The sequence below is a fragment of the Microcebus murinus genome, chromosome 4 (genome assembly GCF_040939455.1).
Source record: "Microcebus murinus isolate Inina chromosome 4, M.murinus_Inina_mat1.0, whole genome shotgun sequence".
In the NCBI taxonomy this organism is placed as follows: domain Eukaryota; kingdom Metazoa; phylum Chordata; class Mammalia; order Primates; family Cheirogaleidae; genus Microcebus; species Microcebus murinus.
The window spans coordinates 62082275-62109388 of record NC_134107.1 but is presented as its reverse complement, the minus strand read 5'-3'; the positions used below and the strand labels follow the sequence as shown (position 1 = coordinate 62109388).

General features: G+C 37.2%; 1 protein-coding gene and 1 pseudogene across 1 annotated transcript in view; one reads left to right on the top strand and one right to left on the bottom strand.

The window, feature by feature from the left end:
* Nucleotides 1-23840, bottom strand: part of ACER3 (alkaline ceramidase 3) — a 123373-nt gene extending 99533 nt beyond the window's left edge. Inside the window, exon 1 of the mRNA XM_012745051.3 lies at nt 23617-23840. Coding sequence (XP_012600505.1) covers nt 23617-23719 — 103 coding nt within the window. The 5' untranslated portion in view covers nt 23720-23840. The remainder of the gene's footprint in view (nt 1-23616) is intronic.
* On the top strand, nt 8394-8796 carry LOC142870618 (prefoldin subunit 4 pseudogene; annotated as a pseudogene).
* Nucleotides 23841-27114: the final 3274 nt, after the last annotated feature.

Here is a 27114-nt window from a genome sequence, read left to right as displayed (position 1 = left end):
TCCTTTATAAGGTAGATATCAAAAAGCTAAATATTAAATGTTGTGTTTGAGTAGACAAATCTTTTGTAGTAGGTACAGAACAACAGTTCTCAAACTATGGCTGGTGAACCTTTTCAGGAGTCTTTGAGGCCAAAACTATTTTCACTATCCTGCAGATTATTTACTTTATTCACTGTATTGACATTTGCACTAATGGCACAAAAACAATGGTGGCTACAATTGCTGGTACCCTCGCATGAATCAAGGCAGTAGCAACCAAACTGTATGACAATCATTATATCCTTCCCCATCACCAAGTATTCACAGTTAAAAAAAGTTTAAGAAGCCAGTTTCAATTAACAATGTCTTTGATGAAGCAATAAAAATTACTAATTGTATTAAATCTCAACTCCTAAGTGCATATCTTTTTAATATTCTCAATCATGAAATGGAATTTGCATAAAGAACTTCTACTATATACCAAAGAGTGATGGTTGCCTTAAGGAAAAGTACTTGTATGACTGTTTTGAGATATGAACTCAGTCACTTTTTCCATGAACGCTATTTTTACTTAAAAGAAGAAATGACAGGTAAACTATAATTATTCATTCTTGGGAATCTGGAAGATGTTCTCCTGGAAATAAGTAAAGTGAGCTCATCCTTTCAAGAAAAACAAGTATATATTTTTTAAGCCAATTATAAAATTCGAGCTTTCAAGTAAAAATAAGAATTTTTGAAAACCTGCATCTACTACTGTGAGCTCAATAGCTTCCTAATACTTAAAAGACTTTTCTGATAACATCAGAGATGATAATATTAATAAGTGTGAATTTTGAGATCACACTTAAATAGAGAAATATCTCAATATCCAGAAGATTTGTATCAACAGTGAACCAAAATTTTCCAAATGATCTATACATAATTCTATAAAATCTTGCATGGGTAAAACTCTATTCAAAGGGCAAGACAGACCAATGGATTTTAATGTGACATAATAACAAAAGTTCAATGATCTGGTCTCAGATTCTACATTCCAATTAACTCTAAGACTATCACTTGTCAAGTTTTTGTATATATATTATCAAAGAAGAGCATTTACAATTATCTAGAAAGGCTATTAAAATACTTCTCTCTTTTCCAACTACATCTGTCTGTATAAAACCTGATTTTCTTTATGTCCTTCAACCAAAACAACATATTATAACAGATTAAATGCAAAAGTACGTATGAAAATCCAGCTGACTTCTATTAAGACAGATATTAAAGAGACTTCTAAAAATGTAAAGCAGTGCCACTCTTATTTTTAAATTTTGTGGTTTTGGAAAATATAGTTTGGGAAAATATTTTTATAAAAATGTTATTTATGTTAACATGTAATAGGTTTATTATTTTTAAATGAATTAAACTATAAATATTTAAAATTTTTTTCTCAGCTTTAATTTCTAATATGGTAAATATTGGTAGATAAAACCCACATATAATTAAAGCTCTTTGGGGTTATCAATAATTTCTAAGAGCAGAAAGGGATCCTGAAAGCAAAAAGTTTGAGAAGAGGGAGTAGAACACTAGTCTAACATATTTCCTGTATTCTCTCACAAAATCAAGCCACTCTTCTATTCAGAGACTGGCAGAACTGAGAAGATTGCAGTGGGGTGAGGTGTGGAAAGTCTCTGTCAGCAGAGGTCCTATAATATGTCTCAAAGATTTCCACTTAGTGGGACAGTAGTGAGAAAGCCTGGAGGGGGAATTACATTAGTCTTTTTATTCCTCTTAACCACTGTATAAGGGGACAAAAAGGAAGAATAAAACTTCATGAAAATCCCTGATGCAACTCTGAAAGCCAGAGCTTTTTGTACAATGGTAAGGATCTAATGGATGGTACCTGTGTAAAAGATGCTTCAAGAATTCAAACATTTGAAAGTAATAATCCCTTTGCAGAGTCCCTTTCACATCCAAACAGAAAAGAAACTTTCCTACTCTAACCAGAAAGAATTTAAAGAGGCAGAATTAAAAACTAGTGGTAGAATTAGGGGTTCCAAAATGGTTCCAGATATGGGAAACTTTTATACTGTACAACTCCTGGGTTTTCCCAGGTCTCAGGTGATGATTATGGTTTTCCAGCAATATGACAAAATAGAAATACAAAGAGCAGAGAACTAGTGGACTAAGAGAAATGGAGCCAGAGCCCTGACCATGTTTCCAGTGCATATACATTATTTTATTCCTTTTATTTGGCTGCATAGTATTCTAAGGCCACCATCACAATACACAATTTTCTATTAGCCAACATTTAGCTTTTTTCCAATTTTTACTATTGTTCCCAATGCTATAACAACCAAATGTACCAAAAAAAAAAAAGTTTCACAAGTACTAAAAAAACATTTCTCACTTATGACAGGCTGCTCACAGCTTCATCTTCAGACACAGGCACTTATTTTCACTTTTCTTTGCCCCTAAAGGTGCTTTGGTAGAAATGTTTAAGAATTGACTTAATCAATTTTCCTCACTTTACAAATGAGGAAACAGAGAGCCCAAAAGGTCAACTGGCTTGCCTGCATTTAAACAGTAAGCATCAGAGGCAGATTCAAACCAGAATGTCCTGATTATAGGCTAAATGCCTCCTTCCTCAGCCCTATTAGATCTCTTTCTCTCTAATTTTTCTCTCACTGGTTCTACAGAGAACATAACAAAATTATTTCCTTCCAACTAAATATTAATTGTAAAAGAACACATTAAATAAAAATGTTTATGAAGTTAGTTTAACTTAAATTCTTAAACAGTATTTAATCACATGACAAAGCAGTAAGGAAAAAATTAAAGACTATAAAATGCAAGTTTTAAAATTTTTTTAAATTCCCAAATCTTTCAAATGAGCTATGCCAGCTCTACCAGAACCCTTTGGGCCAAGTTCCACTGGAACAAGATAGTTTTTCCAAGCTATTCATTGCCCAAGTGTTAGATTTTAAAGGTCTGAAAAAAACTGCTTTAAAGAAAACCAGAGAAAATAGGATTGGTCAGCCAAGACAAGTGTGCCATGGTAGCAAACAGAGGTTTCTCTGTGATCCAACTAAAACAGCAGTACTGTTAAACCCCAACCCATAAATAACTGGAATATTTCCATGTTCTTTCTTATTAAGTTTCAATCTAAATACTGAATGCATTATTTAAAACTTGGTTTTTACTTTATTTGTAAAATATAAAGAGAATGAAACTAAAAAAATAACCACAGACATAAGTTAGATAGCAAAAGAAAGAATAAAGCAAAAGGGTACTAACATCTATTGAGTTTATATACCTGGAACCATACTAGTGACTTTATTTACATAATTTTTTTTGATATGAAATATCACCTTAAGACCTGGTGTTATCTTTATTTTACATATCAGAAAACTTGAGGCCCAACAAGATTAAGAAACTTGCCCAGTGTTGTATAGCTCCTAAATGGGGATATCTGGATTTAATCTCATGTCATGTCTCTTTAACAACAAACTGTGTTCCTCCTACAACATCATGCTGAAAAATCAAAGGAAAAGGAAGAAAATAGAAAAAATATAATCATGAGTGTTTATATGAGTGTCATGAGTGTTGGTCTACACTAATCATGAGTGTTGGTCTACACTAATAATTCTTAAGAGAGAAACAAATCATATAATTCTGGCAATTATATTTGTGAGTGTGGGAAAAACAACACTCAACTTGCTTTTTCTTATTTCCTATCTCACTCCACAACAACAATTATCAACACTTAACAGAGAAAACATCTGAGACATACCAAGCAAGCAATCAAATCTGCAGTGGACACCAGCTGGGGGTCCTCCAATTCAATTCAATTCTACCATTAACAGAATTCAGTATCTTGTGGTTATAGGACTGAGGCTTCAGTTTATTGCTAGCTTTTGGATGGAGATTGCCCTTAGCTCCTGGAGGCTGCCCTAAGTTCCTTTACATATGGCACCGCCAAAATAGGCAGCCCACATGACAGCTTGCTTCTTTAAAGCCAGCAAGGCAGTAAGAGACTTCAGCATAATGGGTGCTACAATCTTATGTAATGTCATCACATACACATAATCATATATATCTTGTCACCTTGCCATACTCTATTGCTTAACAGCAAGTCACAGATTCTGCCTATACACAAAAGGAGAGAGTTACACAAGGTTATGGATACTGGGGGCAAGGATCATGGGTGCACTTCAGAATCTGTTTTTCACACACCTTGTTCTTATATTCCCAAGTTATTATTATTATTATTATTTATCTTGACAGTAAATTCTTATACTTAAAAAGCCATGGTGCCTGAGCACATAGGCCTGCTTTGCTGGATTCCTCTCCTTTAAAATTCCATCCTCATTTTTCATCAATTCTAGTCCCACAATGATCAAAATCCTCCTTAGTAGCCATTTGTTTCAAGAAAACGTTCCAAATTTAATAACATCTTCCTTTTTAATCATATAATTGTAGCATGTTACTATATCTCCCAAATGTTACACTGTCATTGATATTAGTACCTGATTTATTCTGAACTGAGTATAAAAAGACCTACTCCCTCTAAAGGCTTTCAATTACAAATAAAAGCCAAACTTTTTACCACGGTCTAGGAGGCTAACACAATCAACCCTTACCTACTACCTTTTCTAACTACGCTTTTTCTTGCCTACCATTCCAACACTAATCTTCTTAATGTTCCCAGAACAAATTAAGTCCATTCCAGCCTCAAGGCCATTTGCTGTACTGCCTGGAAGTTCATTATCCTAGATTACCACATGTTCCTTCTCATTCTTCAGGGTTTACTGGCTTACTTGCCATCAACTCAGAGAAGCCTTCCTTAACTATCCTATCTAAAGAAGTCCTCTAGCCATTCTCTATCCTATTACTTGTTTTATTTCTTCCTAGCATTAATCACAATTACAAACCACTTACATACTTGCTTAATTATTTGTCATCTCCTCTCATTAGAATGCAAGCTCATGACAATAGCTGTATTATTTGCTTTCTTCACTGCTGTAGCACAAACACCTAGAACAGTGTTATAATAACCACATTTTCTGGTTCTGTATTTGATGCTTTGACATCTGGGGTCTAGCTGACCCTGGTGGGACCAATCCTCCCATAGCTACCTAAATGGCAAAGGAGCGTGCCTTTCATATGAAAACGAAGCAATCCAGAGCCTATCTATACTTTCAAGGACCTCATTTATCAGGCTCTAACACTCCAGGCACTATTCTCCTATCCTAATCATCTTAGGGCCAGGTACCAGACAACTAAAGACAGCCTCTATGTCCCAGGCCTCTCTGAAATTACTCAAACCAGCCAATCCTAAACCTACTCGCAATTCCTTGCCTATTCCTTCCCACAGAAACCACAATAAAGGCACTTGCCCACATTTCCCTTCATTCCCTCTGTCCCCTGACTGACCCTGGTGCTTCCCCATGTGTCCCTGCATGGTGTTTCCTGTTCTAGGAAACTGTTAAATATAGAATCTTCTTCCTTCCTGACAGTTAATTCTGTGTCTGTGTGTCTAACCATACCTGATTAAAACAAATCCAGGTTACCCTTAAAATAAGTGCCTAGCATCCAGTACATACTCAATAAATATTTGTTGAAAGTATCACCCTTTGTCTTCCTTCAGTTCCTAGCATACACTGGGTTTACTTATATCATTCCTCAATACATTTTATAATTAAATCATTCCTAAAACATGCAAATATGCATTCTTTGCTTAATAAATGACAGCTAACATGCTAAGTACTAGAGATACAATGATAATAAAAAATATTTTGTTTATAAGCATTTGAAATAAGATAGAAGAATGCAGAAAGGTTAAAAGTAAAAGAATAAAAAAAAGATACTATATAAATGCTACAGCAAAAAAAAGCTGGTACAGCTATTATAAGACAAAAATAACTTTAAAACAAAAAGCATTTGAAAAATAAGTATCCAATTCACCAGGAAGATATCATAATCCTAAACATATTTGTATTTAATTGCATAGCCTCAAAATACTTAAAGCAAAAATGAAAATAAACAACTCAATAATAAAAGACAACTCAATTTTTTTTAAATGGGCAAAAGATTTAAAAAGACAATTCACAAAAGAATGTATGCAAATGGCCAAGAAGCACATGAAACTGTGCTAACATCATCAGTTATTAGGTAACTAATTATAATTACAATGAGGGGCAAAAGGAGGTGACTCACACCGATAATCCTAGCACTCTGGAAGGCCAGGGCAGGAGGTCTGCTTGAGGCCAGGAGTTTGAGGTTGCAGTGAGCTATGATGATGTCTCTGCTCTGTAACATGGGAAACAGAGGAAGACCCTGTCTCTGAAAAAAAATTACAATGAGATACCAAGACTCACACTCCAGAATGGATAAAATTAAGAATGACAACACCAAACATTGTTGAGGATGTGGAGCACCCAAAACTTCCTTGAAGAGAATGAAAAATGGTACATCATGTTAGAGAAAAAGTTTTGCAGTCTCTCATAAAACTAAATGCTATGACCTGGCAATTCCATTCCTACGTACTCAAGAAAAACAAAAACATATGTCCATAAAAAGATTTGTATGAGAATGTTCATAGCAACTTTACTCATAACAGCCAAAAACTGGAAACAACCTGGTATCCATCAATTGAAAAATGGATAAACAAACTATTGTATATTCATACAATGGGATATTATTCAGCAATAAAAAGAAACACATTACTGATACAACAACATGGATAAATGTCATTTCTCACAAACATCAGTCTTAAATGGATTAATAAAGATTTAAAATTTTTTCAATTTTAATTTCTAATCACAGTAAATACCAATAGATTTAACTAATAGAGCTCTTTGGTGTCCTCAGTAATTTTTAAACGTGTAAAGAGGTTATGAGACCAAAAAGTCTGAGAACTTCTGATCTAGTTAAAGTTGAATATGGGCATGCCCTACATTCTAACAATTATGCTCCTAAATATGTACAGAAACTATTAAATTTCTGTATTCCAGAAGATGTACAAGAATGTTCAAAGCAGCCTTATTTGTAATAGCAAAAATCTGGAAATAAAATGTCCAATGATTGAAGAATGGATACTCAATATATTTATACAGTAGAATTCTAAACAATAGTAAAAATAAATGAATTATATCTAGATCCATCAACCTAGACAATTTTCAGGAACATGGATGATACTAACAAACACAATTTGAGTAAAAAAAAAAAAGCAAGCTGCAGAAGAATTCCACTTATATAAAATATAAAACAACCAAACCTAAACAGTACATTTTTAGAAATGCATAGGTGATAAAAGCTAGGAAATGATAAACACTAAATTAAGTCTACTGGTTATCTCCAGAGGAAAAGGAAGAAGATGCAATCAGGGAAGGACACAGAGGAAGCTAAATGTTTAACGATGACTGTGCTTAACCAAAGATCCAGATTGTTCTCCTGTATCAAGGTCATAATTCTATTCATTTCCAAAGTTTAGGTTGGCCATTTGTGGAGTAGTGAATAGAACAGAGAACATCCATCTGATTGGCAAGACTAATTAAATCAACTCCAGTGGTCAATGAGATTTCCAAAGACAAAACCAGATTGCACTCATGTCTGCTTAAAAAAAAAGAAAAATTGCTACCCAGTAGGTGAAATAGCCTAGAAACCATAATGTCTCATTTTTAGGAATATTATCTCATCTGGAATCTTTCCATATCATTTTGTATGAATGATTGAGTGGAAATCATAAAAACAGTTTTTATAACAGAATCGAGATTTTAACATGCATAATTTTGGAGTTCTGCTTTGTTTTCTGGCTCCATCCAGTCTTTCCACTTGTTACAAAGAGTTTACTCTGAAAAGTTAAAGAACGTATGTAACGTAAGAGCAAAGTCCACACCTATGATGAATCAAAGATTTTTTTCCAGCTCCACAACTCAATTATTTCAATCTTGAGGTACTTATTTACTTTTATTGGGTAAAATAACTCTTTTGAGTGTTATCAGTAAATTACAGGGATAAATAAAGTGACGGTTATAAAATTCTTTGAAATCTTCAGATGAAGAAGTCTATGAAAGTACAAAACTTTATACTTATTTTTAAAGTCTCATCTTCTAAAAATAAAAGGTATGGTGTAATCTGACATACTCTGAGTCTTCATAACAGGAAATCAAAATTGCTCAAAACTCAACTTCAGAGTTTTTTTTTTCAGTTATCTATTGCTGAATAACCACCCCAAACTTCATGATTTTAAAACAGATTATTATCTTTCATGAGAACAATATGAACAATGAAAGGTATACAGGGGTATAAATGTATATGTAAATAACTTGTTTTGGCAAGAGTACAGCATAAGTAATGCAAGGAAAAGGAGGAAGAAAGAGTGCAGAGTTAAGAATAAATTGAACTGCTCCGCGCTGTAGTGCAGTCCCAAGATGGCGGCCACCAAGAAAAAGGCGGCTGCAGAAGATGTCAATGTTACTTTCGAAGATCAACAAAAGATAAACAAATTTGCACAGAATACGAGTAGAATCACAGAGCTGAAGGAAGAAATAGAAATAAAAAAGAACTCCAAAATTTAGAAGATGCTTGTGATGACATCATGCTTGCAGATGATGGCTGTTTAATGATACACCTTATCAAACTGGTGATGTTTTCATTAGCCATTCTCAAGAAGAAACACAAGAAATGTTAGAAGAAACAAAGAAAAATTTGCAAGAAGAAACTGACGCCTTAGAATCCAGAGTGGAATCAATTCAGCGGGTGTTAACAGATTTGAAAGTTCAGTTACATGCAAAATTTGGGAGCAACATAAACCTTGAAGCTGATGAAAGTTAAACATTTTATAATACTTTAAAAAATTTGTTTAATAAACTTGAATATTGTTTAAATTGATAATTTTCCTTCTTCAAATGACATGGAAAGGAAAACTTTCTGTTTTAAAAATTTTCATTTATTTAATGGAAACTTGCCTATTTTCACGTCTTGCTTATTTATTTTATATTTTTAAAAGAAAACAGTATTCATCTATGTATTTTGCATAATGATTATGTCAAGTCTAGGGGCTTTATGTCATGTTATTAAAATCATTAAGCAATAAAAAAATAAATTGGATATAAAATAAGGTACAAACTACACATCCACCAGAATGGCTAAAATTAAAGACTGATACTAAATGTTGGCAAGGATGTGAATCAAATTCTGTGAGTGTAAAATGGTACAACTACTTTGAAAAAAGCTGTGGCAATTTCTAATAAAACTAAACCCAATTATTCCAATCCTAGGCATTTACCTATAAGAAATGAAAATATATGTCCACAAAAAGATCTAAGAATGTTCATAACAGCTTTATAATTGCCCAAACCTGAAAATAGCAAGGTGTCCCTCAACAGGAAAATGGGTTAACAAACTGTGGTAATTCCATTGTATGAAATGGAATAGTAATATGCATAGTAACATGCATGAATCTCAAAAACATTATGCTGAGCGATAGAAGCCTTATTCCAAATAGTAAGTACTAGATGACTCCATTTATATGAAGCTTTAGAACAAGCAAATCTAATCTATGGTAGGAAAAAAAAATCAGAACAGTGGTTTTGCTGGAGAAAAGGGGGAAAGTGGAGGTACAGATTAATAAGGAAGAGGCATGTGGGAACTTTCTTGGTTGATGGAAAAGTCCCACATCCTGATGTTCAGTTACACAGGTGTATGCAATTCTCAAAATTCAGCAAAAATAACTTAAGATTTGTGTATTACACTGAATGTAAATTTTATAACAAAAAAACAAAGATTCGACTTTAATGATTATGAATGCTGAAGTATTTAAGGAAAAGCATACAGATGTCTGCAATTTATTAATACTTTGAAATGTGTCAAAAATAAAATAAGTTGATGGACAGAGAAAGTAATGGATAAATGGATAGATATGTGATAAAGAAAAACAAGTATAGGCCAGGCCCGGTGGCTCACGTCTATAATCCTACCACTCTGGGAGGCAGAGGCAGGAGGATCAATTGAGGCCAGGAGTTTCAGACCAACCTGAGTAAGAGTAAGACCCTACTCTACTAAAACTAGAAAAATTAGCCTGGCATGGGTGGTGTGTGCCTGTAGTCCCAGTTACTTGGGAGGCTGAGACAGAACGATCATGTGAGCCCAGGAGTTTGAGGTTGCAGTGAGCTATGGTGACACCACTGTACTCTAGCCCAGGCGACAGAGTGAGACTGGCCAAAAAAAAAAGTACAGGAAAATGTTAATGGTAGAATCTAGGTAGTAGATGACTGGGAATTCACTGAAGAATTTTCAACTTTGTTGTATGTGTGAAAATTTTCATTCAAAAAAAAATCAAAGGGCTTTTCATACAATGTTAGAATTTGGCCTTTTTCCTTTAGTCAACAGAAAAGTCCTAGGAGGGAAGCAGAAGGAAGCACCTAATTCTGTAGGAAGTAATTAGGCAAGGCTTAAAGAAGTATCCACTGACTGACAGAATGCAGCTATAAATGACAAGGGAACAGCATATGCAAAAGCAATCAGGTTAAAGTTGTATGGCACATTAGATAGTCCAATTGACATTCCCACAGAAAATATCTAAAAATCTTGGATTTAAAAACAAGTGACATGGCCGGGCGCTGTGGCTCACGCCTGTAATCCTAGCTCTTGGGAGGCCGAGGCGGGCGGATTGCTCAAGGTCAGGAGTTCGAAACCAGCCTGAGCAAGAGCGAGACCCCGTCTCTACTATAAATAGAAAGAAATTAATTGGCCAACTGATATATATATAAAAAATTAGCCGGGCATGGTGGCGCATGCCTGTAGTCCCAGCTACCCGGGAGGCTGAGGCAGAAGGATCACTCGAGCCCAGGAGTTTGAGGTTGCTGTGAGCTAGGCTGATGCCACGGCACTCACTCTAGCCTGGGCAACAAAGCGAGACTCTGTCTCAAAAAAAAAAAAAAAAAAAAAAAAAAAAAAAAAAAAACAAGTGACATGGGCAATATATGTAACCTTAACACTTGTACCCCCATAATACGCTAAAATAAAAAATAAATGTAAAACATGAAAAAAAAAAGTGAAAGATTCTATGTCTATGGGCTCCTGTAAAAAGAAAAAAAAAAAAGAAAAAAAGAGAAAGAAAACACAGAAAGAAGGAAGAAAGAGAGGGAAGAAAGGAGGAAAGTGAGGTCCTCTAAGGCAAGGAGTAAAGTAGGAGACCTCCCCAAATAAAGGTTTAACTGCCCCCACCTCCACTAATCCCCTTCCTCTCTCCTACTCACAAGAAACCCAGGCAGGAGTTGATGCTACAAGCCTTAAGGCAGAAATTTTTTTCTCCCAGAAATCTCAGTTTTTGCTCTTCAGGCCTTTCAACTGATTGGATGAGTCCAACTCACATTATTGAGAGTAATCTTCTTTACTTACAATTAATTGGAGATGGTAACCACATCCACAAAATACCTTGATAGCAACACCGAGATTAGTATTTAATTAAATAATCGGATACTACAGCCTAGCCAAGTTCACACATAAAGCTAATCATGACAGGTGAGGAGGCCATAACTATTATATAATAAACATGGGTTTGTTTTGTTCTTTTAACTTATTTTGACTGGATTCCAATTCAACTAATATTTACTGAAAACCAAATATTTGCCAGGCACTTCATTGTGAGCTTTCACATGTATCATGCCAATTAAATCTCATAACCCTATCAAACATTATGCTTATTTTACAGAAACTGATACAAAGAATGATTTGCCCAAAGTCATAAGGCTCCATGGAGCAAAGTCCAGATAGGAATCTTGATTCTGATTTCAAGTCCAGTAGCCTTTCCATTATACCATATACTTTCCCCATAGAAAAACATCTAAGACTTTCATGGCACTATAAACAGTGTGTGTTGTCTCTTTTGGTCTCTATCCTTTTGCTGGGTCCTCAAATGTTTCTTCATGCCTTTACTTGTTTTGAAATGCTCATCTGCATTACCTAAAACTCTCCAGGTAAGTTTTCTTCCACTGCCTGGGAAACAGCTGGCAAAGAAACAAGAGTAGAACCCAAAAATTGAAGAAACAACTGAAAATTTTAACCTGAAATAATAATGTACTGGAAATACTTTCATTTAAATGTTTACTATTCTATGTATTCCAACTTAGTGAAGTTCCTCAAATTACCATTTGAGGAATTATACTGTTCTCCTTATTTACCCACATACCAACTACTATTCTATTAAAATAATCAATTATTTCTTCCTACATGTGCTACAAAGTGACAATTCTTCCTAGTTAATATCTTGGAAGACCTGGGTAAATGCTAAGTAAAAATTAGATTTCCAAACAGACTCAGGCTTCAAGTACTTACTAAGCTCTAATTGCTAACTACAAACTTGAGTCTAAAAGGTGGCTTGGTTTAAGCTTGAGAAAGGTATCAGGAGCAAATAAGAATGAAAATTGTTTCAGAAATGAAAAAGTTCAATTTAGCTCATTACCCAAAATGATCATTTTTAAGCTTTCCTTTAAGTACAGTGTTTTCAGCCTACTGTTACTGTGCAGGGACATCAACACCTAACTTGGTTTTCAAAGTCAGAAACCTAGGGTCCATTACAAGCTCCATGATCCTAAACAAATTGCTTATCGTTTTGAACTTGGTTTCCTTACATACAAGGATACCATCTATACCTCACAAAAGAAAAGATGTAAAAGTGCATGGTGAAATTAAAGCTTTGCTTCTAATATCCAGACCAGCACTGGAATCACCCGAAAGCTTTTAAGAAATGCAGACTCTAAGGCCACATTCCAGATCTACCGAACCAGAAATACGTATTTTAACAAGACTCCCAGGTAATTCACATGCACATTAAAGTCTGAAGAACACTGGTGTCAAGTACTCTGTAGATGTTAGGTATCTTAACCATAATAACATGGGTCATTAGAAGCTCTTTTTGTCCTGAAGAAGTCCTGTGATTTGGTAACTCATTAACAACTCTGACATCATCCTCCTCCTCAGCTTCATCATTTCCCAGACTGAGAAACTACTGAATGTGGGTTTAGGTCTAGGCTTCACCACTAATTTGCAATGTTATCTTGGGCAGATCACTTCACTTCTCAAGGTCTTTTTCCTTATTTATGAAATGAGAAGGTTAGATCACCAGGTCCCACACTGAAGTCCCTGAACTCACTGGGGTCTGAAAAAGTAATAATGGAGAAAGGCAGGATAGTAACATAGTTAAGTGCATAGCTTTGCAATTGAATGGCCCTTGGGTTACCTGGGCTCTTGCCTAAGAGATCAAGCAGTGTAACATATGATTACAAATAAGTGCTCTGTTCTAGAACTCTGGTAGGCTGAAGCAGGAAGGATTGCTTGAAGTCAGGAGTTTGAGACCAGCCTGACCAAGAGTGAGACCCCGTCTCTATTAAAAATAGAAAATATCAGCTGGGTGTAGTGGTGTGTGGCTGTAGTCCCAATTACTTGGGAGGCTGAGGCAGGAGAATTGCTTGAGCCCAGGAGTTTGAGGTTGCTGTGAGCTAGGGTGCCACAGCACTCTGGCCCAGCAACACAGTGAGACTGTCTCAAAAAACAAAACAAACAAACGAAAAAAATGGCCTGGCACAATGGCTCACGCCTGTAATCCTAGCACTCTGGGAGGCTGAGGCGGGAGATAGCTCCAGGTCAGGAGTTCGAAACCAGCCTGAGCAAGAGCGAGACCCCATCTCTACTAAAAATAGAAAGAAATTAATTGGCCAACTAAAAATATATAGAAAAATATAGCCGGGCATGATGGCACATGCCTGTAGTCCCAGCTACTCGGGAGGCTGAGGCAGAAGGATCACTTGAGCCCAGGAGTTTGAGGTTGCTGTGAGCTAGGCTGACACCACGCACTCTAGCCTGGGAAACAGAATGAGACTCTGTCTCAAAAAACAAAACAAAACAAAACAAAACAAAAAACAACAACAACAGAGTGCTCTGCTAGGTAACTTTTTTAGGATGATAGAAATAGTCTACATCTTGATTTGGATGGTGGTTACACAGGTGCATACACCTGTCAAAACTTTTCAAACTATATACTTAAAACAGATGCATTTGATTACAAGTAAATTATACTTTAAAAAGCTAATTATAAAAGTAGAAAGTAAATAGAGAGGAGAGAATGCACTCCAAGTCAGTTTGCATGAGTTTAAATCCTCAACTTGCCAATTGCAAAATGGAAAACTTTTAACAAATTATTTAATTCCTCTCTGCCCTGAATTTCCAGATCTATAAAACAGGACCACTAACAGAACCAAACTTAAAAAGAGTTGTTGTAGGGATTATAATAAGGATTCTTACTAGATAGCACACACATAGAACTTTGCATAGTAAGCCCCATAAATGTTAGCTATTATTAGGTGAAGTATGAAATGTCCAATTTCCTTAAGTACTTAGTTTGACAGTTGTTATCTCTGACATTTCAATTTGATGCTTATTTTTATTCTGAAGGTACATCCTCATTCTTTCAAATACACGTTTTGGCTTCTGATTATCTCTCAAATTTTTTTTAGAGCAATTTTTGTGAAATCATGGATAAGTCAAAAATTCGTGTTATTTTCAAACATGAGTTCTATCGTGGAACCAATGCTGCACACACAGCTCAAAATATCAAAGAAGTGTTTGGGAAGGATGTGGCTAATAAACACACAGGATGTCCATGGTTTGAGAAGTTCCATTCTGGTGCTTTAATCTTGAAAATGAGCTATATGGGCAACCTGAGACCAAGGTGGATAATGATGAGGTGAAAGCTGTAGTGGAAGTGAATCCATCTCAACCTATGTGTGAATTAGCAGCGAGGTTTGATGTTACCATTCCAACAATTTTGGACCATTTGAAACAAATCGGCAAGGTAAAGAAGCTGGATAGATGGGTACTGCGTGAATTAAACAAGCATCAACAGAGAAATCATCTCAAAGCCTGCCTTTCTTTGCTGTCATGGCATATAGGCAAAGCATTTCCACATCATACTGCTATGTATGATGAGAAATGGATTCTTTTTGACAGTTGCAAGCATTTGGTACAATGGTTGGATAAAGATGAAGTGCCAAAACAGTCCAAGACTGAATATCCATCAAAAAAAGCTGATAGTGTTTGTTTGGTAGTCCAGCGCTGGTATTATCCACTACAGCTTCACAAAACTTGGTCAATTACAGTATATATCCACTGCAATCAGTTGGACAAAACGATTAGGATGTTTGCAATTAAGCAGCCCAGATTGGTCAATAAAGACAGGCCAATCCTCTTGCAAGACAACGTTCAACCACATGTTACACAAACACTGTTCAAACTACAGAGACTGGACTCAGAAACTCTGCATATTCACTAGACCTTGCACCAATTGACTACCACTTCTTCCAGGCTTTGGATCACTTCTTGCAAACAAAAATATTCAATTCTCAACAAGCTGTGGAAACACCTTATGCGATTTCATCACTACTTGATATTCAGGCTTCTTTGCTGCTAGCATAAACAAGCTACCATTAAGATGGCAAAACTGTGTTAATAGTTTAGACAGATACTCTAATTGTACTGCTTTTTGTTTCAGAAATAAACTAAACTTTTTTTTTTTTTTTTTTTTTTTTTTGAGACAGAGTCTCACTTTGTTGCCCAGGCTAGATAGAGTGAGTGCCGTGGCGTCAGCCTGGCTCACAGCAACCTCAATCTCCGGGGCTCAGCGATCCTCCTGCCTCAGCCTCCCGAGTAGCTGGGACTACAGGCATGCGCCACCATGCCCGGCTAATTTTTTGTATATATATTTTTAGTTGGTCAATTAATTTATTTCTATTTTTGGTAGAGATGGGGTCTCGCTCAGGCTGGTTTCAAACTCCTGACCTTGAGCGATCCGCCCGCCTCGGCCTCCCAAAGTGCTAGGATTACAGGTGTGAGCCACCACGCCCGGCCTAAACTAAACTTTTGATTCAAAATTGTACATTTCATATTTAATGACCTAATATCTGTATTGGCTATTTTCAATATTTCAAAAATCACATTTATCCATAAGACTACAATGAAAATATTTTGCTGTTTTCCTTTTTGTATCAATACATTAAGGTAATTAGTGACTGTATCTCATATGGATTATTACAATGTGGTAATAGTGGATAGATCTCATCTGATGGGACAGTTACATGTGCCTTTGATTAATTAAAATGGGGAGAAAGTACATTAACAATTATAATTTATGTTAAAAGTAGTAATGAATTACAATTTATGAAAGAGTAATAATAAATTAATAGAGCCCATGAAAGACAATAATAAAAAGCCTTCTTTATGATGAAAAGGTTAAAACAGCTGCTACGTTACCACATGATCCAGCAATTCCATTTTGGAGCCTTGAAGAGATATTTGCACACCCATGTTCACAGCAGCACTATTCACAATAGCCAAGTGGAAGCAACCCAAGCAACAGAAGAATGGATAAAGAAAATGTGGCATACACATACAATGAAATTTTATACATCCTTAAAAAGGAAGGAATTCTGATACATGCTACCACATGGATGAACTTTGAGGACATTATGTTAAGTGAGGTAAGACAGTCACAAAAAGACAAATACTGTATGATTCCACTTATATTAGATACTGAGAGTAGTCAAATTCATAGAGACAGAAATCAGAAGGGTAGCTGCCAGGGGCTGGGAGAAGGAGAGAACAGAGTGTTGTTTAATGTATGTAGAGTTTCAGTTTTACAAGATAAAAAGAGTTCCAGAGATTGCACAATAATGTGAATGTACTTAACACTATCAAACTGCACATACACTTAAAAATGGTTAAGATGGTAAATTTTATGTCTTTTAATTAGTTTCAATTAATTTGCTAGAGTGGTTCACAGAACTCAGGGAAACACTTAAATTTACCAGTTTATTACAAAGAATTTTAAAAAATTTTTATTTAAAAATAATACATTTGAGATGAGTCTTTATCCTTAAAAAGAAAAAAAAAATAAAAAGAAAAAGAATAATAAAAAAATAATACAAATTATTTGTACAAATAGGTAAAAATAATAATTGTACCTATTCATGGGGTACACAGTAATGTTACATATGATGTATAGTGATCAATACATATGATGTATAGTGATCAGATCAGGGTAATTAGCATATCCATCATCTCAAACATTAATCATTTCTTTGCACTGGGAATGTTCTGTATTTTAAAGGATACAAATAAACAGCCAGAGGAAGAGATAGACAGGGCAAGGTCTAGAAGGGCCTGGAGTTCAGGTGCTTCTTTCCCCATGGAGTTGGGGTGCACCATCCTTCTGACACATGGATGAGTTCTTGTTCATCTTCCTATACAGCTATTTGGAAGCTCCCTGAACCTCGTACTCTTGAGCCTTTTATGGAGACTTCATTGAATTAGCATGATTGAAGCATGGACAACCATGTTGAAATGTGATCGGACAAAAAGGGTATGACCTAATACTAATAGACTGATCGGGGAAATCCAAACCAGCAAGGCCTGTCTGTTCAGATTCTTCTGGTGGTCCTGTGCAGCATTTCTTCCTCCAGGGTACTAGGCAGGACCATGAGGGGTCTTACAGATCCACAATCAGATTAGAGTCCTGCCTTGGGCAGGTAAAAGGAGGGCATGAGAAGGTCAGAGAAAGAGATTCTGTTTCCTGAGGCCTGTTTCTGAGGCCTAAAGTGCCCCAACATTATAACAAAAGACTGTAACAAGGGCTATAGGAGTTGTGAGTCAGTAACCACGAACAAAAACATATACATCATAACATCATTATGATCATAACATCATTAAACTCTTTTGTACACTGAATTTGGTCTTCATTCTTCAGTTGATTTGTGATATTTTTGAACTATAGCTGGAGGCAGTGTTGTTTTCCGGTCAATAACCCTCAGGGAAGGAACTATCTTCCTTAAGGTGACAACTATGTCACCTCTGCCAGCCCACAGAGTCCCAGGACCAAAAGAAGTCTGACGTGTGCTCACTTGAGGCTACTATTCAGGGAGGATGAAAGAAAGGACCCTAAGAAAGGGAAAGGAAAAGAAAGGAACCAAAGAAAGGGCTACAAGCAGCCACATGCCTTTTATGGCATATGTGTATGGCAGAGGCAGCTGGTTAAAGCCTCTCCTGACTTGTGCTGCAGTGGCAAGGAAAGAAAGACCCTTTTCCCCAACCTAAGTGAATCCTGTAACAAACTATAAAAGCTGAGGGTTGCCCTACTTTCCTTCTTCCCAGTTCCTACAAGTAGGATAAGCAGAGGGGCAGCAAACCCATGAGAAGAGACAATACCTATAGCCCAAAGACAAAAGGGAGACAGCTAGATGGTCATACCAGAAGTTACCACTCATTATCCCCATCTATGAAAGTCTTACTAGGTTACCTCCTCAGGTTACCTCCTCAGACTGAGGTAGCCTCTGTGAAAACCATAATTAGGAATTTTCAAAACATTTCTTACCTTTTGATAAATAAAAACCTTCCCTCATATCAATTCTTGGACATTCTTCTATCAAATACATTTTTAGGAATGCATTTCACTTGAAAATAGGAGTGTGCCTGTTTATACCTGTTTGTACCCTTACTGGCTTCTTGGCTACTTTGAACAGAGAGGCTGTCTTCATATATAGTTTTACAGTCTGAGTCAACGACAAACTAGGTACTCAATAAATATTTGCTGAATAAGTGAAACATTCTGAATAATTTTTAACTGGGTAATTCCTCCTTGAGGCTATAATTAAAGCTTAGAATTCCATTCTACCTCCCTTTTGGTAAATTATTTCTTCCATTAAAGCAATGGCACCTGAAACTCCACTTCCTATATACAGTATGCTTTGGTAGAAAGAGGTGTCAGATCTAAATTTGAATATCATTTTTGCCACATAATAGCTATATGATGCTGAGCTGCTTCCTTAACCTAAGACTCAGCTTCCTCCTCTTAAAAATGGGTAACAACAACTAACATTCTTAATAGGAATGTTCCAAGGATTAGAAATATATAGGCAGTCTTCACTTTACAATATGCTCAAATTTCAGATATTGCAGCTTAGTTAAATAACACCAATCCCCCAACAACACGATTCAAATTCAATTACCACTGCATATTAACTGTGAGTAGCTGAATATAGTACAAACTTGACTACTAGATCTTAAGTCCACAGATCATTGTTTAAATAATAAAAGCATAACACAATCAGTGGCCAACCAAGTCACTGCTTTCAAAATTTGCTGGTGATCAGTCACTGCACATCTGTTACTCAGTTCATCATGTATAAAAAGCAAAGCATGTAGTTGAGTTGCCTCCTTGTCTCTGATGAAAAATTTATGTGCCATTTTACAAAAATGAATAACAGGAGGATACTGGGCAATAATGATGAAAGGGATGCAGAGAAACAAAAAGTGATAATGTTGGAAGTGAAATTCCAATCAAACATAAATGGAGTTATATTAGAAAGCTGACCACAGGATTGTTGACACTGGTACCATTTAAGAGACTCTAGATACGCAACCTGAGAAATTTAGTGAGGGAAAATTTATCAACATAAATGAACAAAGTGGTTGTGGAGAAAAGGATGAAGATGTTCCAGAAGAAATGACACTAGCAAAAAAACTCCCCATTAAAGGAACTCTTGAAGATATTTCACAATATTGAAAGTGCAAAGGATAAATTTTAGAAGCTGATTTAAATTTAGAAAGGATTCTCGAAGGTATAGAAAAAATATTCATATAAGTTATATGATGGGAAGACAAGCACTGTTCAAACTACTCTTGATAAGTTATTTTACTAAACAATAAAACACTTTAATCCTCAATGTTTTTAATGTTTTACATTACTGTGTACTAAATAAATATGCTTTTCTTTTTGGAATGTGGCAAAGTCATAACATGTAACCAAAATGTTTGTACTCTCATAATTTCCTGAAATAAAAAAAATTAAAAATAAATATGCTTTACTTTTTCTTTCCCTATATATTTACAACCAACAGTAAGAGTTTACATAACAATTACTATGTTCTTGACACTGTGCTAAACACATTACATACATTATTCCCATTTAATCCTTACTTAATATTTATAAAATGCTTAGAGAACTGCCTGGCATATAGTAAATGATATTAAATGAATAAAATAACATAAATTATCCCAAAAAAAATTTTTTTAAAGGTCACAGAGCAGTCTTTTCCCACTGATTATTATATAACTTTTTCCATTATTATTAAGATCACTTTACCTGGTTTTAACTTGCAAGGTCATTTGTATGGTCCCACGCTACCATGCAAAACAAGGACTGCCTCTACCTACAACTTCTGGCAAGAAGGAGCTTATTATTTCACAACTAAAGAGAGACCTCCTACTTTTTCCCCTGGTCCTTACAATCTCCTCAAACAAAAAGGAATTTGAACTGATCTTGGGAGATGCTAAAAAGACAGTTTTTCAGCTGCTGAAAGTGACTGAGAACCACTGCCATGTCTGACCATGCAATTCCACAAACTTGTCATTATTACCCAAAAGACACATACCCTAATGCTGAAAAACAATTGAAAGATAGCAGAATAAATTGAATAGTTATTCAATTTGTCCTTTGTGATATTATAGTACTTCACATCTGTCTTTATCCCTTGAATGCAGGGACAAAACAATCAATGTGTGATAGAAATAATGATGGGGAGGTAATATAGTATAATACCTTTGGAGTCAGACCTCAACTTGAAAACTATCTTTACACTACTTATTGCAACCTTAGGTAAGTTATTTCTGAAAGCTTCAATTTCCTAATCTTTGAAATGGGGACAATAATGCCTTCTTTTTGGAATTACTGTAAAGATCAAAAGAAATAAGACTGCCAGAGTAGTGGCTCATGCCTGTAATCCTAGCATTCTGGGAGGCAGAAGCAGGAGGATTGCTTGAGCTCAGGAGTTCAAGACCAGCCTGAACAAGAGTGAGACCCCTGTCTCTACTAAAAAAGAGAAACAATTAGCCGGGCATGGTGGCGCACCCCTGTAGTCCCAGCTACTCTGGAGGCTGAGGCAGGAGGATGGCTTAAGCCCAGGATTTTGAGGTTGCTGTGAGGCTGGACACCATGGTACTCTAGCCTGGGTAACAGTGAGACTGTCTCAAAAAAAAAAAAGAGAGAGCGAGAGATCCGATATATGAAGTGCTTAACAAAATGAGGCACATAGTGAGCACTTAGATGCAACAGTGAGACTCTGTCTCAAAAACAAAAAAAAGAGAGATCAGACATATGAAGTACTTAACAAAATGTGGCACATAGCAAGCACTTAGATAATAGTTATTATTACCATTGTTATCCTTAATATTACCATCATTAATATTCCCTTTACTGTAAATAATACAATGATAAAACTGCATTTGTTTTGAACACATATTTTAAACATATTATTAATCAGCATATTTTTCATAGATCAAATTCTCTTACTCCAAGATTTCATAGATGTCGACCACTTGCTATGGTAAGGTGATTTGACCTCAACTTCCTCCAGATCACGTTCTCCCAAGGTATTTGTGCATAGGGCTACTAATATTCACTCATCCTCTTCTTGAAACTCTTAGATTTCTATATCAAAACCCTCCCTGCAATCTGTTCAGAGTTTCCTCTTCTGAGCACATTGAAAACTAAAACCATTTCCCATTTCTCACAGCTATCTGCCAGAACACTAGTATCTTAGTCGTTCATAGTCCACATGACTTAACTGCCAGTTTTCTCTTTTGATTCTAATCCCAAACCTTGGTTCTAAACTAAGAGTCATCATTACCTACGTAGACACATAAAGGTGCAAGGGAACTGAAGGCCAACCAAGGGCAGCCCCTTTTCTCTACTAAACAATTATTTCCTTCTAAAATATTCACATGAGTTAGTTGAGCAATGTCTGCTTTAACACTTTCAGTGACAGAAAGCCTTCTTTGCCTTTGCTTTGTTGAGAAAAAAAAGAAAAGAAAGACCTCTATCCCCCAAGCCAACCTGTTCCATGACTATATCATTGGTTAGAAAGTTTTTCCTTATGCTGAAGGAAATCTCCCCACTTAGTTTCTGCCCATAGGCCCTAATTCCAGATTCTAAAAAAATTTAAAAAGTTAACTGTTCTATATGATAGCTCATCCAATATTTGAAGACTCTTGAGTTTCCCCTTTTGCATGTTACACATTTACAGTTCAAAGAGCATAGTTTTTAACTTATTCCCTCATGGTCCAGGTCTTCTGGACCAGGCATGGGCTTGCCAAAGTGATCTAACAATAAACTGGTAAATTAGTTCCTTTGCCAATATTTGTGCTGCCAAGGAATTACACTACAAAGGATCCCTATGCCCATATTTCTCATTATGTAACAATTATTAATTTAAACTAGTAGTTCAGGAAAAGTGACTCTCAGCCAAAATCATGGTCTCAAGGAATGGTACTAAAGTCCTGAAAACTGCAAAAAGTATTCTGTTTTCTTTAACTTATCTTAGCCAATTCCTGGAATAGAATAAAGTAGGATCATCTGGCATGAAATGCTTGTCTCTTTCCTACAAAGTCAAACACACATGCCTGGGAGCAGGACACAACAATGAAAAGGTTAGCTAAGAAGAATTTTGCTTCATATCCTGAGAAGTAGATCCAATTAAAAGAAAGCAGTAATAGCCAAAGAATATTCTCTGTACCTTGCCACGAGCAGGTACCTGAAAAAAGGATCGAATATTATGATCTCAAAATGTGACCAAACTAAACAACAGAAAAAGAAGTGGGAGATTACTGCTAGCCTGGCAAGAAACATCATCTAGGAATACAGACAGAAAGACACAGATAACAACCCCCACCTGGCCAGCAGTGCCTGACAGAGCAACAACTAGATAGCGAAGGGTTCTTCCTTAAGTCCTCAGAAGGTGCATTCAGTGGAAGTAGTGCCCTCAGATGACCCCTAACTTCTAGGTAGTGGTATAGGGCACAGTGGAGCAGGGACTTGGTCCCTTGTGCTCTTGGGAGCCTGGCCTGAGCAGGAAGGTACAGACCAGGTGCTCTGCCTTCTACTTTTCGTGCAAGATGATAGTTGAACAGCAGTACTCAGAGAGCGGACGGGACGATCTCTGGTACTTGAAGATATCCTGTGGGGGGGGGGGTGTCTCAAAGAGGTAAAAACTGTTCTCTAGAAGTGAGCGAGGAGGTCTAATAAGAACAGATAAAAAAAAGGGAAAGACCTAGAATTTTCACAGATTTGGGGAAGGAAGAAGCTAGGAACTGTCCCCCCTTCTTCCGTGCCCTTCTGGCTAAGGTGGTGGCAGCAACAGCAGAGCAGGTGTCCTGGCCCCTCATTCCAATGAGCAGAGTCCTCCACTCTCCCAACCTCTTCTCGGGCTGCCCCCAGCCGGCCCCGACTTCGCCCCTCAGGGAGGAATTCCCCAATCCCAACCCTGCTCCTCAGGCTTTCCCTGAGGTCCAGCGGGAGTCCCCCAATCTCTTCCGCCCCCCAAACCCGAGGTCCCCCTTCATCCTGCCCAGACCCTGGCACTCCTCACTCGACACACTGGATTCCCCGGTCCGCTGCCCTCAGCTTGCCCCGGCCCAGGCCGCCCCACTCCAGCTCCCGGGTCAGGCCTGGTGCCGCCCCTCTCCAGGTTCGCCCTTTGCCTTCCTCTCACGGCGTCTCCTCAGATCCGCGCCCTCTCTCCCTCCCTACCCGCCTCAGGCCGCACTCACAGAACTCGGCGATGTACCAGGTCACAGCGTAGTTCTCCTCGCACCAGTCCAGCGTGGAGGTCGTGGGGCCCCAGTAGCCCTTCCGGTCCACGGTGGGAGCCATCGCACAGGCACTGCCGCCGCCGCCCAGGCGCTCCGCTCGCTGCTCCCGGCTCGGCGGGCTACCAGGCCGGCTCCGGCCCTGCTCGCGCGCTCGCTCGGCCCCGCCTTCCCGCCGAGGGGCGGGGCCTGGCGCCGTTAAGGACACTGCCCGGCAGGAAGGCCCCGCCTACCGGCGCCTCGAGGCCTCCAGGAGGGGCGCGGCGCAGGACCCACCCCCAGAGCGCCGCTGGCTCCGCCCCTGCTTCCCCCGTGAGCGGGACGGGGACGAGATCCAGGAAGGAAGGGGCATCTGGGCTTTCAGGCCCGCCTGGACACGCCGGTAGCAGTAGACTGGGGGTTCTGGATACCCTAGAGGCTATTTTCTGTCAGGATATGTCTGAGCCTCTATTTGTGCGTGTGTGGTTTGATTTAATTGGGGCAGGGATGGGATGAAGGCTTGTATCAAGCCCTTGCTTGATTAAACCTGTGCAGCGTTGCACCTCAAATGTGCCCTACTCTTCAGGGAACCAACAGCCTCCAGCTCAGCCTCTGCAGAGCTGCCGGAGAGATATTTATAAAACACAGATGCAACTGCGCTTACCCCTTGTGTTCAGCTACAGCAGACTTTTCCCTACCTCGGAATGTGCTGGTTTGTCTTTGCTCCCGCAGTTCAGCTGGGACGGCCTTCCCCTCTTCTCCATTTGGCTAACTCCCCACTCATTCTTTACAGTACAGCTCTCTGAAGCCCTGATGTTCACATCCAAGAGCTCGGTGATACCATCCTGATCAGACACCTTGCTTTCCATTCTTTGTGGTCTTAGCATCTAGGAATATGACTGACCACACAGTAGGAAATGAAGAGTATAAATGAAGAATGATACAATCCCTATTTTCTAAATAAATAAGTTAGACGAGGTGCAATCGCAAAAGAGAAGACAAGGAGAGATTGAAAAGGCCACAGGCTCTTTATAAAAAGACCCTAGCAGATGACAGATGCAGAACCTTTACTCGCTAGGTGCAAAGCCTAGGAATGAAGGCAATGTGTTTTAATAGGAATAGTAGGATATCTGAAATTTTTCTTTTGCATAACAGTCTTTGAGCTTCTGCTGTGTACCAAGTCCTAGTTTAGCTGGCTGGGTGCTAGGAACACACAGAGGGTAAGCAGGAAAGATCAAGCAGGCAGTCTCCAGATAGCCATTGAGGTGTGGGGAAACTTCCATTTCGAATCGTTTTTTAACCCATCCTCTAAAATCCTGTTTTGTGTATGGTTTTAATGTATATGATAATCATGAATCTATATACTTTCTAAATAAATATATTTGTATACTCAAAATGAACATGTAAAAATACATACTCAAAGGCTGATGAGCTGTGCAACCAAAACAGTGTAGAGACCACAGCAACAAAGTATGATAATACTTTGCTAGGAGTAAACCAAAAATTAGGGTGCTATAGGACCCTCCTACATGGAAATAACCGCAACCCAGCCAAATGACTCAAGGCAGGAGATGAGGCTTTCGCTGAATCAATGTACTACACAGTGTTCATCAACAGTGGAAAAAAAAAATCTGCCATGACCAAGACAGAATTTAGAAGAGAGAAATTCTGTCGTCCAAGTGAAAAGGTGTACTGCAAAAATATCACTTAAAAAACACAAAATGAATTTTATAGTTCCTTCAGCAATGTCTATCTTCCTTTTTCTTTCTTTCTTTTTTTCTAAAAACTCCCCCTGCCCCAGGTATAAAAGCAATGCATGGAAATGTAAGGTACCCGATTTAGCCAAAACCACCTTGAAAAAGAACAAAGTTAGAGCACTTACACTTTCCGATTTCAACACTTACTACAAAACTACAGTAATGAAGACAATGTAGTACTGGCATACAGACAGATAAACATGTAGATCAAAGGAATAGAATTGAAAGTCCAGCAATAAACCCTTACATTTATGGTCAATTGATTTTCAACAGGGATACCAAGACAATTCAATAGGGAAAGAAGAGTTTTTTTCAACAAATGGTGCCCGGATAACTGGATATCCACATGCAAAAGAATGAAATTAAACCCCTTCCTACCATGATAAAATTCAACTCAAAATAGATGATAGACCTAAATGTAAAAGCTAAAACCACAAAATTCTTAGAAGTTTACATAAAAGTAAATATTTGTAACCTTGGGTTAGGCAATGGTTTCTTACATGAAACACCAAAAGCACAAGCGACAAAAGAAAAAATAGAAAAATTGGATTTCATCAAAATTAAAAACTTTTTTGCTTAAAATGATACCATCAAGAAAGTAAGAAGACAACCCACAGAATGAAAAAAAAATTATTTGCAAAGTATGTATCTGATAAGAGACTTGTATTCAAAATATATAAAGCATTCACAACTCAAATCAAAAAACAACCCAGTTAAAAAATGGGCAAAGGATCAGCATAGACATTTCTCCAAGGAAGATATACAAATGGCCAATAAACACATGAAAAAATGTTCAACATCATTAGTCGTTAGAGAAATGCAAATCAAAACCACAAAACTAGGATGGCTATAATCAAAAAACCAATAACAAATGTTGGCGAGGATATGGAAAAAGTAGAATCCTCATATGTTGCTGGTATGTAAAATTGTACAGCAGCTTTGAAACACTTTTGCAATTTTTCAAAATGCTAAATGGAGTCATCATATGACCTAGCAATTCTATTCCTAGGTATATATCAAAAGAGTTAAAAACATGTCCACCAAAATCTTGTACAAGAATGTTCATAGCAGCATTATTCAGAATAGCCAGAAAGTAGAAACATACCAAATATCCATCAACCAATGAATAGATTAACAAAGTATGGCATACTCAGGCAATGAAATAGTATTTGGCAATAAAAAGGAATGCAGTGCTGATCCATGTTACAACATGGATGAACCTTGAAAACATTATGCTATATCAAAGAAGTCAGACACAAAAGGACATATATGGTATGATTCCACTTACATAGAACATCCAGAATAGGCAAATCTATATAGATAGAAAGTAAATTAGTGGTTGCCTAGAACTGAGAGAGGGAGCAGGAACAGGAGGTGATCGTTACTAGGAACAGGGCAACTTTTGGGGATGATGAAAGTGTTCTAAAATTGGATTGTGGTGATGGTTGCACAACTCAGTGAATATGAAAAAAAAACCCATTTGCTTGTACACTGTAAATGACTGAACTGTGTGATGTGTGAATTATTATCTTAAGAAAGCTTTATTTAAAAATATAGATTTTTATGTTGAAAACTTAGAAATACAAAAAAATGTATAAAAAAATCACACATAATCCAACCAACTAGCAATTACCATCGTCAACATTTAAATATATTTTCTTGCAGTATTTTATCTAAGGATTTTTTTTACATGATAGAGTTAATATTGTCTTTATATACCATA